Below are 10,965 nucleotides of genomic sequence, written 5' to 3' on the forward strand. Positions count from 1 at the left end.
GATGTCCACACGCACATCCACATCCACATCCACGTCCACGGGCACACATCTGCTGTCATTACGAAGGGCAATCTTCGCGAGCAATTTTGCGACAACTGCAATTGGTCATCGATGGCGTTTAATTGGTCCGAGCAAGTGGCGCGCAAATTGTCCTCGTTGAATTGGAAGTGCGGACAAAGTCAATTACGTGTCAACGACGACCGGAACGGAGAAAGTTGCTCCAACATTCAGGACTTGGACTTGGCTTTCGCATAAGCACATAAGTTTGGGCCAAAAGGAAATGGAAAGTTTCGCAGTGAGTTTAATTTCACCAATTTAGTTGATTCTATCGCTAAACTGGTTATTATTCTATGAACAGTAATTAATTTCTTATGTAGGTGATTTTAGTTGACAACTAATTGTAGTTAAGCAAAGCATCTTGGTTCATTTTGACATAAATTAAGCCAGCAACTAGCACTCTCACATTAATCTTTCTTATCCTCGAAAAGTTAGCTCTTAAATTAGTTAAGAATGCAAATTCTTCTTTATAAATTTGACTTTCAATAAGCTAAAATCAGTATAAGAGCCAGTAGTTGGCCCCAAGGCATGGGCATTAAGAAGCAATTAAGAAAGCTGTAACAAAAAGTAAGATGGCAAAATATAAGCAAATTTGATCAAGCGTGGGCGCCATATACAAAAACACACACATGCCTAGAATAGAGGAACTGGTATTAGCACGATGTCACAGGACAACGACAAAACATAAGGATAAGGACATGGCCACGCAAACAGCCCCACTCCTGACGACATTAACACAATTACAATCTGAACATGTGTTAGTCCTCTAAGACATGCGTTGACTATAAAGAAAAATCCAATTAAAAGTGATAAAAGTTATTGAAGCGTAGCGCAGCAAAAAGGAAAACCATTAGGAGAAAAATAGCAGGAAAAACAAATGGCCGAAATGCGGAAGAAAGGCGAAAAGGCCGGAAACGAAGGCAATACAAAGTGGCTGCCATTTGTGGCATGGTACGTAGATATGGCGCTGATTGCAACACCAGATTATCGCACAGATTTGGCGAGCTGGGAGACATGCCAAGGATAAATCAGGATTCGCCACCGGACCACCTGCCCCACATTTGGCTCGGATAATCATTCATGGGGCCAAACGAACAGGAAACGATTGTACAGCCCGAAAACACTTTCCGATTCAATTAAAGTTTAAAAGAATACGTACTCAATTGAGACGAGGGTACTGAATTTCAGATAGCCCTTTGATTGGTTCCGCGGGATAGCAGTGAAAATAAATAAAATATTCAAATGTTTTACCTACATTCGGTCCTTTTCATGCAAAATACTAATAAATAAATAAAAGATAATATTAAAAAAAAAATTCTTTATTTTGAATAAATCGTATCACTTGAAAAGTATTAGAATCAATTGGAAAATTGCGTTTTTTAGGATTTCGCAGCGCAGCGGACATACGAACTGTTGCCCTTGATGAAACATTTTTTAGCCTTTGTGGCTTAAATACCCTTCGAAAAACAGTTTGCTTGTAGACAACTTTTATTGCAGATAGTAAACATCGATCCGAGACTGGGAATTTTAATTGGGGCAGACAATTTTGATTTTTTTTTTGGGGGTTCGGGTTGGTTTTTGTTTAAATTTCAATGCTGGTAATTTTGCATGCACATTTTTTAGGTTTACGGAATCAAGAGGAACTATTGTTTACTGCGCTTCTTGTTTTCTAGCCTCTTTTTCAGCAGCTGCAGCCTCCTTTTTGAGCTGGGCATCCCTTTTAGACGAGTGTTTGCGCCAATTCTTAACGACCTTGTCAAACTCTTTAAGCCGAGCCTTCTTATCCTTCTCCGTCTCTGGATCCTTTCCAATGCCACTCTCGTCCACTTCGTCCTCATATCCTGCTGGAGGCAAGGCATTAAAGTGACTATTGTGAAAAGCGGTGCGATTTCCATCCTTAAACCAGTATCGCTTCGTCCGCCTGTACATATGTTCATAGTTCCTAAACTCAAGACGTTCCTCCTCCGATCGTGTACTAAAAACCAAAAGTGTGAGAATGGCTACCATAGGCAGGACTCCATAGAGCGAGATTTTCTGCCAAAGTTTGGAGTGTTTCGCAACAATTGCTAAACAAATATATGACCAGTTTAAAAAAAACTGTTTTAACATATATGCCAATACCCACGTGGTTTCTTTCCTGTCCTGCCAGGACAGCCAAGGTCCCCTCCTTGGATTGTTGTTAGAGGTTTCTTTTTCTTTTGAATACTTTTACCTAGTAACAAATCATCGCATGATTGCAGTTTCTTTTTATTTTTACTAATTTCTGCAGCAGGCGGGGTTTTTGGCGGGCATTTTGAGCCTCCGGATATGGCTGTTTCGTCCTTTGGCGGCGTAGCTTTAGCTTCCTTAGCCGCTTTAGGCGTTGTCTCTGTACGCAAGAAACATGCATTTTTAATTTTATATATTAATTTCACAAGCTACGCATCTTAACCCTTCTTTGCGGAGGCCTTGGCTGCTTCTGGAGATTTCTTCACTGCGTCCGAAGATTCTGCATCTTTAGTATCTTTGCACTTCGCGTCTGCAAAGAGTCAACAGTACTATAGGTACACTATAGGTATTTTACACCCGACGTACTCTTTGATCCTGTACCAGAAGATTTTCCATCAGATTTTGACATTAATCGCTGAGTAAAAACCGTGTTGATTGCATACCGCGGGTGTAGGTGTTTCAGTATTTGCAAGTGCCGCATTTTTTAAATGAAAGATAAATTTTAAAGACAGTTTGCCGAATCACAATTTTAAATTACAATTTCCCCAACATGCCAACTGGTAGCCTACCTAGAAAAACCAGAAGTCTAAGAACTTTAAAGCCCTTGCAATTCTAAAGATTTTAAAGCGCAATCCTTTATCCAATAAGTATAGATTATTGAAAAAGGCTAATTAAAAGATAAAATAAATTGATAAATAAAATACAATTTAAACCTAATCTAAACAATAGTTTATTATGTTGCTAGGAAGCTCAAAATTGTCAAGTTTTTCTAGACTTCTCTTCCGTAGTTTTAAGCTTTAACTTAACACACTACTGCCCATTCTTCGCTGTGAGTAATTGCCGCCGCTAGATGGCGGCAGTCCATTAATCATTTCGCTCATGCTTTTCGACGTGCGCCTGTCATGTTCAACTACTTTTATAATTTTCGCGCTATGGGTTCGGTTGGTCAGTACATTTTTTATTACTCGCTCTTGCTTCACTGTACTTCTTCCTCCCATCCATTTTGTACTTATGTAATCCATATGGGATGAACAAGCTTATGATTGCTCTTCAAGGGCACGGAGCTTGCCTTTCATCCGCTTTTTGTCGGGCTTATTGAGCTTAAATTAATGCAAATCTGAATGTTGGGTTGGTGACCTATTTTCCATGTAGATTGCGTTCCATGTGGAAGGGTTTAGCCTTTGAAGGCACTGCAATTATCGGAGATCTTTCACTCGACTGCCCAAGATTGTGTCGGGTTGTGCTTGATTTGCATAGGGTACAAAAGACCTGAGGCCTTTGACAATTAGTGTGTGGTATTTATAGAGCCGCTGTAACCTTTGCTACCTTTGTGGTGTTTTGTTGCCTTTAGGCTCTATTATTTTGAAGGCTGTATTTGTGTAACACTGGGCTAAGCTAAATTGAAGCATGCTTGATGTTTATGCATCCACAATGTGCTACTTTGTGCTACCTTTTGGCTTTCACGCCTTTGAAATACATTTAATCCATCATTGCACAGGCATACATGTTGAATTACGTAAGGGTGTATCACTTTACTGCCCTTAAAGTCGCGAGCTTGCAATAAAAAGGTAATTTGATAATAATCATTAAATAATATAATTGCAAAACAAAATTGTATTATTTATACAGAGGTTTTCCTACTTTTAACGCCTTTATTTTTAATCGCATTAAAAATCGTATTCTGCGTTCCACAAATTATTTCTCAACTTTAAAAATTCTGTAAATATAATTCAAAATATCAGAAACATATTGTATAGGCAAAAGCTTCGTTCACCCTATTGCAAATGTATCCATTCAAAGGATCCCGGTCTAGCCCGTGGCCATGTCTGAATGTCTACAGCTTTATTGACTGCCCGTTTTCAATTTGCCTGAACATAAGAGGGCCGGGAAACCTGTTGAAAAGGTGCAAAATCGCTCGTTCATTCGTTAGCCCCGCCCGTTCACCTTTTGCCCCCTTTCCCCATCCCTTTCACCCTTAGGCAAACACGCTTAGGCAGCCTTATCAATCAAAGGTATCTCAGTATATACAGTATGTGGATTCGAACACACCCTCGGAGATACAGAACACGCCCACACGTATGTTATTAATAAGGGCCATTTATCAAGGGCCGGGACCTTTAAATGGTGCGAAGCTCCTCAATACAATGTGCCAGATCGAGTAAAATTCGGATTAAATTGTCGGCTTTTTACTCGATTTCCACTTTCATTTAAGTATTTTATGCCAGTTTGTCGTGCGATGCGATGAAATCGTGTGTGTGGTAAAAGCGATTCAAGTTAAATGGGTTCTCCCTCTGTCAGGTGGCAAATGAAATGGCCTCTAAAGTATATCTAAGGCAATTAATATTGATTGGAAACTCATAAATTTGGCACTATAATTTATGACGTGAGGAAAGATAGATAAATCTAAAGGAAGGTCTCGGTGAAATGTGTTTGATTGAGACAGATTTTCCTTAGCTCGATGAGCGGAGAGAAACCGGTTATTCGATTTTTAATTCAATTTGGCGAATGAATATTAATTTGATAAAGTATATTATATGATAAGTAAAAAATTACATCGTCCTTTGCAAATTTTGCAATTATGAATGTAACAGCCTATGGGATTTTTTCAGTTTTATAATTTTAAATGCAACATTTTCATAAATTGCGGACCGAATTCAATCAAGCAAATAATCGTCTTACAGTAAACGCTCCATTATGCGAACACAACGAAATGCCCATTGGAGACATCAAGAGGGATATAAAATAGAGCTCAATATGTCAAAGTTCGTCGGCCATTGACATTAATTAATGGAATGTAAAATGAACAGCGTCGCACAGCAGGGAAAGCAGCGAAGGCAGATAGTCGGGCAATTAGGCCCCAATCCCAAGGAAAAGGACCTTCAGCCGGATACGGTAACTTGGACGGATACGGAGAAACAGCCAGAAACCCGGACGGCGCAGATGGGTATCGCGTATAATTTGTGAAAATTGATGATTTGTTTAGATTTACGAATGAGCGAACAAAACGAGCCAAATTGGCACGTAGCGAGGACGAAAGGAAATCCGGACAAAGGAGAACGTGGTTGCCATGCCTTTTCCCCGTTTTCAGCAACGAAGGCTTCAAGGTGTTCGCTAATTGATTCGATATAGATAAATGACCTCACAGGGCGCTGAGCTGCCGCTAGGTGGCGCCAGATAATGATTAACGAGCGCTTCCCTTGGCTCTTTTGGGGCTTTTACCCCAGTCGCCCAGTCCAGCATTCATACGTTCAAATTTCTCGATATCCTTGAAAGGCCTAGGAAATTCCAGTCGCTACCAGAAATTCGAATCCTGCTGTGGCCATAAGCCTTAATTACTTGTTGATTATAAATTATTGCCTACTGAAAGGATAACCTAGGGGAAAGCACCCTCCTTGACTGTTGATTAAATAACTTAATTAGGCGTCCGACGGTCTGCGTAGCTCATCAACTGCTAGTTTGAATGACTGTTGATTGGCGAAAATATCATAACTAGATTGAAAATGAACTGGATTAAATATAATGTACATTATATTTGAAATAAAAATGTAGTACAATCAAAAATTTCGGGATCTTAACATTCTTGAGGGCTAAAGTGTTTAGAGGTAATTAACTGATTGCACCTTGTGAAAGTCTAAAATAGGTACTACAAGCCCTTGGAAAAGATATGAAATGTAATACCAGAAGTACGCCAAAGATATACTTTTGGTTGAAGCGTGTAAAAAACTCGTTCTATTTTGTAGGTACATATTATCTGCATTGTTTGGGTAATTCCCTTAACTTTTCCACTTGTCCACAAAATAATAGAAGCACTAAGTGTCTCAAACCAATTAAGATTGAATGAATGAGTCTACGTAGGGCCGTAAGAATCCGCACACTTCGGCGCTTCACGTGAATAGATAAGACCAATATTGTGTTGTTCTTCAGAGATAATGGTCAAAATGGCGAGATTCGTTTTATTAACTATTTTTCATTAATTTGCGCGATATGGCTGGGGCCTATTTAAAGATGTCGCGGGGGCCTTGTGGTTCTTAAATCTGAAATGAAGTGCATCGGATTCTCATTGCTGTTGATTGGGCTGCTGGCTGCTCCGGCTGCCTGGGCTCGAGTTCCCTATCCGGAGGTGGAGCTTCCTCCAGTGGTCGAGGATGATGGGATCTTCCAACGGATTGCTGTGGCACCTCCTCAACCCGTGGGTCGTGCAGGAGGTAGATGATCTAATTAAGTTGTTGTACTACTAAATGCATTTTATAGAACTCCGTAATTATTTTCAAGTTAATACAACTTAGGAGGTTTTAGTAGCAATTCAAATAAAAACTAATATTTTTTTAGCCTGCAGTGTGACTATTCGCGGAGGATTGCCCAGTCCCCAGCCGGTGTACCTGAAAACCAACTCCGAGGATTTCTATCCCTTCTCCGACGTCGGTGTGATGCAATTCGAGTCGGGAGGCTCATTCCAGTTGTGGTGTCCCTCCGGATTCAACACTCATTCCGAGAATTTGCTTACGGCTACTTGTGTGAGTGGAACCACCTTCAGCGTGGGCGGATCTCACTTTGAGTTCAAGAACCTGTACTGCAAGTCCTGGCCTGGATTCAAGGCTGTTAAGTCGGGAGCCACCTGCAACGGTGGCATTGTGATCCGCGTAGGTTTCGAGATCACCTCATCGAGGTTTGCCGAGCAGATGCAGATTTGCTTCAACGAAGAGGAGGAGGTGACCCGATACACTCGCCACAAGTTGGAGCCCGGAAGCAACTACTACGAGACCGGAGTGGCTAGGATTACCTTCCAAACTGCTGGTTACTTCAATGGAAAGAACGTGGACAAGCTGTACACCCAGGCCACCCAGCTGGAGACCATCAATAATGACCTCGGCGGAGATGCCGAAAAGTATTTCGATAGTGGCAGCAATGTTTACCTGGCCCGTGGTCACCTGGGTGCCAAGGCTGATTTCGACTACGCTCCCGAGCAGAGGGCCACGTTCCTGTTCATCAACGCTGCTCCTCAGTGGCAGACCTTCAATGCCGGAAACTGGGCTCGTGTCGAGGATGGTCTGCGGGCTTGGGTCTCCAAGAATAAGTTGAACGTGAACTGCTATACCGGCGTCTACGGCGTGACCACTCTGCCAAACAAGCAGGGTGTGGAGACCCCGCTCTATCTGGCCAAGGATGGCAACAACAATGGCCTGATCCCCGTGCCCAAGCTCTACTTCCGCGTCGTCATCGACCCCTCCTCCCACAGGGGCATTGTCTTCGTGGGCGTCAACAATCCCCATCTCACCGTGGAGCAGATCAAGCGCGACTATGTCATCTGCAACGATGTCAGCGATCAGGTGACCTATATCAACTGGAAGCCTACAGACATCAAGGCCGGTTGGTCCTATGCTTGCGAGGTGGCCGATTTCCTGAAGACCGTGAAGCACCTGCCCGCTTTGACCGCCAAGGGAGGTCTCCTCGTTTAAGTGGTGATCAAATAAAATCCACAACTTTTCAGAATTTTATTTCCAATGAATATACCAATGGTGATCAATAGATAGTTGGGAGTATAATACAATCGAATCGCTACATTCTTGTTCATAATTCCATTGATCCAGTCCATATGCACATACACGTTGGTATAAATTGAGGGCAAGGTTTTGGATCCGCATCCTACTCGATAGCTAACCACACCAAAGACCGTTTCGTTGAGGATCAGTGGGCTGCCGGTATCACCGGCACAAGGATTCTCGTCCATGCTGTTGTTCAGGTTTCCGGCGCACATCATCTCCTCCTTGAAGATGTCGATTTTCTTCTCACAGATCTCCCGCGGCAATAGCTCCACGTCAATGTGCAGGATGTCGGAGGCCAGAGGACCGCCCTGCAATTAATGAGGGAAGTGATAATAGTTCGTGAGCTACCACTACTTACTTTAAAGATCCTTCCCCAGCCCAGCACCGTGTAGTTCACACCCGGTTCTGGGTCAGCCGTAGGCAGTTTAATCACACCCACGAGCGGATTGTCCGAGGGCAGTTCTTTGGCCAGCATCATCAGCGCAATGTTGTTTGTATTAAACACTGTGAATTTGTCCGGCACAAAGATCTTCTTCACCTCCAAGATTAACGAGAGTCCTTCGCGAATCTTCAGACGATTTGTGGTTCCAGCCACAACCACCAGAACCCGACTGCGATGTACGATCTTGCGCTTACTTTTGTATGGGTTAAAGGACATGACAGTCAAACTTATAATGATCTCTTCTATACCTACTCCATGGCGCAGTGTGCGGAGGTGAGGATGTAGGTTCTCGATATGATCACGCCACCGCAGAAGTGATTGTCGCCAAAGAACTTGTGGGGTCTTCGGGATCGAATGGAGACCACATACTTGGCCAGCACCAACGTTTTCTCCCTGTCGAAATATGGACTGGAAAGGCGTTTAGGCCTCCGACGGACGAAGTGGCTGCCAATTGGATCACCCGCATCAAAGGTCGGCAGAAGCAACAAGAGAAACAGTAGGAAACTGAAGATTTTTCTGGATACTCCATATTTCGCTAGCGACATCAGAAAATGGTAAATAATTTGACAGTTAACACATGCCCTATTTTGTTGTTTTTAATATACAAATATATACTATGAGGATATTGGTGTCAGCGGAAAACAATCTTCCAAAAAGTGGGAAAATGGTTATAATGGAACGACCCGATGTGATCTTAAACTTGTATTGCTTAGTGGAAACGAAGTCATTTCCCAAAAAATATGGTAAATTAGTTTCAATTTATTCATACTTTTCCTTAGTTCCCCTAGGGAATCAATTTTTTTTCGTTATATGAGGTATTTATTAATGCAAACATAACAAGCTTAGACCAACAGTCCGCTGACGGAGAACTCGGGCAGGTGAGTCACCTTCTTGCGGAACTCAGGAACCTCGCAGGCGTAGGAGTAGCCGGCGGTGATGTCGGTCTTCTTCCAGCTGATCCAGTTGATCCTGTCGCTGACGTCCGTGCAAAGGATGTAGTCCCGCTTAATCTCGTCCAGACTCAAGTGGGGATTGTTGACGCCGATCAGAACGATGCCCTTCTTGGTGGAGGGTTCGATGACCACTCGGAAGTACAGTTTGGGAACTGGAATCAGACCGTTGCCGTTTTGATCGTGGGACAGATAGAGGTGCCTCTGTTCCCCATTCTTGTTGGGCAGCGTAGTGACGCCCCAGACTCCCGTCCAGCACTCCACGTGCTTCTTCTCCTTGGCCACCCAGGCACGAACTCCGTCCTCCACGCGAGCCCAGTTTCCGGCATTGAAGGTCTGCCACTGAGGAGCAGCGTTGATGAACAGGAAGGTGGCCCTCTGCTCCGGGGCAAACACGAAATCAGCCTTGGCCCCCATGTGACCACGGGCCAGGAAGACGTTCTTTGCCGAATTAAAGAAACGAGATGAATCCATGTCCAGCTCCTTGTCGATGGTCTCCTTCTGGACAGCCTGCGTATATAGCTTGTCCACATTCTTGCCCGCGAAATAGCCGCCGGCTCCAAAGGTAATGCGATCCACTCCGGTGGCATAGTAATTGTTTCCCGGTTCCAGGCGATGGTAGACGTACCTGGTCACCTCCTCGTCCTCGTTGAAGCACACCTCGTACTGGGTGGCGAATCGGGATCCGGAGAGCTCAAAGCCCACTTTGATCAGCGTGGTGCCACCATTGCAGCTGGATCCGGACTTCTTGCCCACAAAAGCAGGCCACGATGTGCACTTGATGGCGGACAGATCGTGCTCCTTATCGTCAATCTTGAAGGTGGTGCCACCCACGCACTTGGCGGTCACGGATTTTCCAGACAGAGGGGAAGCCAAGCTGCTGGTGCAGTGGAACTCAATGGTCTTATCCTTATCCACATCCACATAGCCGGTGTCCGAGAATCCAACGATTTCAGAGGTGCCCGATTTGACCAACAGGGGCTGGGGATCCTTCAGCTCAGAGCTGCGGATCTTAATTGAACAACGAGCTACGATGAAGAAGATTTTTAATTACAAACTTTTCGTATAATTAAAGTGTGCAAGGGAAAGTGGTTATGAAAAATAGAATACATTGCAATTATCTCAAAAAGTAAAACAATATTTGGATAGAACAATATTGCCCATACTTTTTATATCTTTGATAACAAATCTTTTTACTAAAAGTCTGTATGTTATGTGTAGTATTGTGTTTTAATTAAACATAAATATTAAATAAACTCACCTGCTCTGGGTTCAATCTCGTTGACCACCACCGGAACTTCGGGCAGCTCCCAGAGGAGATCCTCCGCGGGAAGGATTCTGGCCTGAGCACTGGCCAAGAAGAGGCCACTGAAGGCAATCAACACTAGACACTTCATGTTTCGCAACTGATTTGGCCCTAAGGAAGACCGGGTGCTTTTAAACCAACTGGATGTCCGATGATTGATTAGATTCCCCTGATTGCGACCGTGTTTGCGGGTTGATATCGGCACTTGCTGATGCTTTGATTGCTTCACGTGTCCCCAGATTCGGCTGCTTATTTCCCACCGCCGCCATTATCATTTAATTAGTTTTGGCCCCATGATTATAAGTATTTTCGAGCGTGGGCCAAATTAAATATCTGCGATCCGGATTGAGCTGCTTTCTCTTTCACGTGCCCAGCACGTTTTGTTATCACCCAATAATGAGCTGAACTTTTTCACAAATATCAAGGGTTTATTATGGTTTTATCGTACGGTATACATAA

The 10,965-nt window shown here is 43.4% G+C and overlaps 4 protein-coding genes across 6 annotated transcripts; 1 reads left to right on the forward strand and 3 right to left on the reverse strand.

Moving 5' to 3' along the window:
- The first annotated feature begins 197 nt into the window (after positions 1-197).
- On the forward strand, positions 198-7,760 carry LOC6544993. 2 transcript variants are annotated; one of them, XM_026977934.1, is made up of 2 exons: positions 198-295; positions 6,595-7,760. In XM_026977934.1, exon 2 carries the CDS (start codon positions 6,693-6,695, stop codon positions 7,719-7,721), a length of 1,029 nt encoding a protein of 342 aa, XP_026833735.1. In that variant the 5' UTR covers positions 198-295; positions 6,595-6,692; the 3' UTR covers positions 7,722-7,760. The 2 variants fall into 2 exon arrangements, with proteins under 2 accessions (XP_026833735.1, XP_001973285.1); XM_001973249.3 differs by lacking the exon at positions 198-295 and adding an exon at positions 6,236-6,470.
- Positions 1,624-2,765, reverse strand: LOC6544992. Its single transcript, XM_026977935.1, has 4 exons — positions 2,632-2,765; positions 2,489-2,575; positions 2,183-2,425; positions 1,624-2,123 (listed from the first exon to the last, which is right to left on the reverse strand). Exons 1-4 carry the CDS (start codon positions 2,744-2,746, stop codon positions 1,708-1,710), a joined length of 861 nt encoding a protein of 286 aa, XP_026833736.1. The 5' UTR covers positions 2,747-2,765; the 3' UTR covers positions 1,624-1,707.
- LOC6544994 (trypsin-2) lies at positions 7,718-8,826 on the reverse strand. Of its 2 annotated transcripts, XM_001973250.3 has the most exons (3): positions 8,503-8,826; positions 8,167-8,443; positions 7,718-8,116 (listed from the first exon to the last, which is right to left on the reverse strand). In XM_001973250.3, exons 1-3 carry the CDS (start codon positions 8,793-8,795, stop codon positions 7,718-7,720), a joined length of 969 nt encoding a protein of 322 aa, XP_001973286.1. In that variant the 5' UTR covers positions 8,796-8,826. The 2 variants fall into 2 exon arrangements, with proteins under 2 accessions (XP_001973286.1, XP_015013005.1); XM_015157519.2 differs by lacking the exon at positions 7,718-8,116 and having other exon boundaries at positions 8,404-8,443; positions 8,499-8,826.
- A 173-nt stretch (positions 8,827-8,999) lies between these two features.
- LOC6544995 lies at positions 9,000-10,597 on the reverse strand. Its single transcript, XM_001973251.3, has 2 exons — positions 10,462-10,597; positions 9,000-10,228 (listed from the first exon to the last, which is right to left on the reverse strand). Exons 1-2 carry the CDS (start codon positions 10,595-10,597, stop codon positions 9,093-9,095), a joined length of 1,272 nt encoding a protein of 423 aa, XP_001973287.1. The 3' UTR covers positions 9,000-9,092.
- Positions 10,598-10,965: the final 368 nt, after the last annotated feature.

This window comes from Drosophila erecta, unplaced genomic scaffold, assembly GCF_003286155.1.
Source record: "Drosophila erecta strain 14021-0224.00,06,07 unplaced genomic scaffold, DereRS2 tig00000021-arrow-pilon, whole genome shotgun sequence".
Lineage (NCBI taxonomy): Eukaryota > Metazoa > Arthropoda > Insecta > Diptera > Drosophilidae > Drosophila > Drosophila erecta.

What these genes read in the sequence shown, in the direction of transcription:
- LOC6544994 (XM_001973250.3), bottom strand. Translation starts at nt 8,795, where the DNA reads ATGTCGCTAGCGAAATATGGAGTATCCAGAAAAATCTTCAGTTTCCTA. An exon ending in TCCGCACACTGCGCCATGGA is followed by an intron (nt 8,444 to 8,502) that starts GTAGGTATAGAA and finishes CCCATACAAAAG; the next exon opens with TAAGCGCAAGATCGTACATC. An exon ending in GCTGGGGAAGGATCTTTAAA is followed by an intron (nt 8,117 to 8,166) that starts GTAAGTAGTGGT and finishes CATTAATTGCAG; the next exon opens with GGCGGTCCTCTGGCCTCCGA.
- LOC6544992 (XM_026977935.1), bottom strand. Translation starts at nt 2,746, where the DNA reads ATGCGGCACTTGCAAATACTGAAACACCTACACCCGCGGTATGCAATC. An exon ending in CAAGGCCTCCGCAAAGAAGG is followed by an intron (nt 2,426 to 2,488) that starts GTTAAGATGCGT and finishes TCTTGCGTACAG; the next exon opens with AGACAACGCCTAAAGCGGCT. An exon ending in CAGGACAGGAAAGAAACCAC is followed by an intron (nt 2,124 to 2,182) that starts GTGGGTATTGGC and finishes ATATTTGTTTAG; the next exon opens with CAATTGTTGCGAAACACTCC.
- LOC6544995 (XM_001973251.3), bottom strand. Translation starts at nt 10,597, where the DNA reads ATGAAGTGTCTAGTGTTGATTGCCTTCAGTGGCCTCTTCTTGGCCAGT. An exon ending in CGAGATTGAACCCAGAGCAG is followed by an intron (nt 10,229 to 10,461) that starts GTGAGTTTATTT and finishes TCTTCATCGTAG; the next exon opens with CTCGTTGTTCAATTAAGATC.
- LOC6544993 (XM_001973249.3), top strand. Translation starts at nt 6,305, where the DNA reads ATGAAGTGCATCGGATTCTCATTGCTGTTGATTGGGCTGCTGGCTGCT. An exon ending in ACCCGTGGGTCGTGCAGGAG is followed by an intron (nt 6,471 to 6,594) that starts GTAGATGATCTA and finishes ATATTTTTTTAG; the next exon opens with CCTGCAGTGTGACTATTCGC.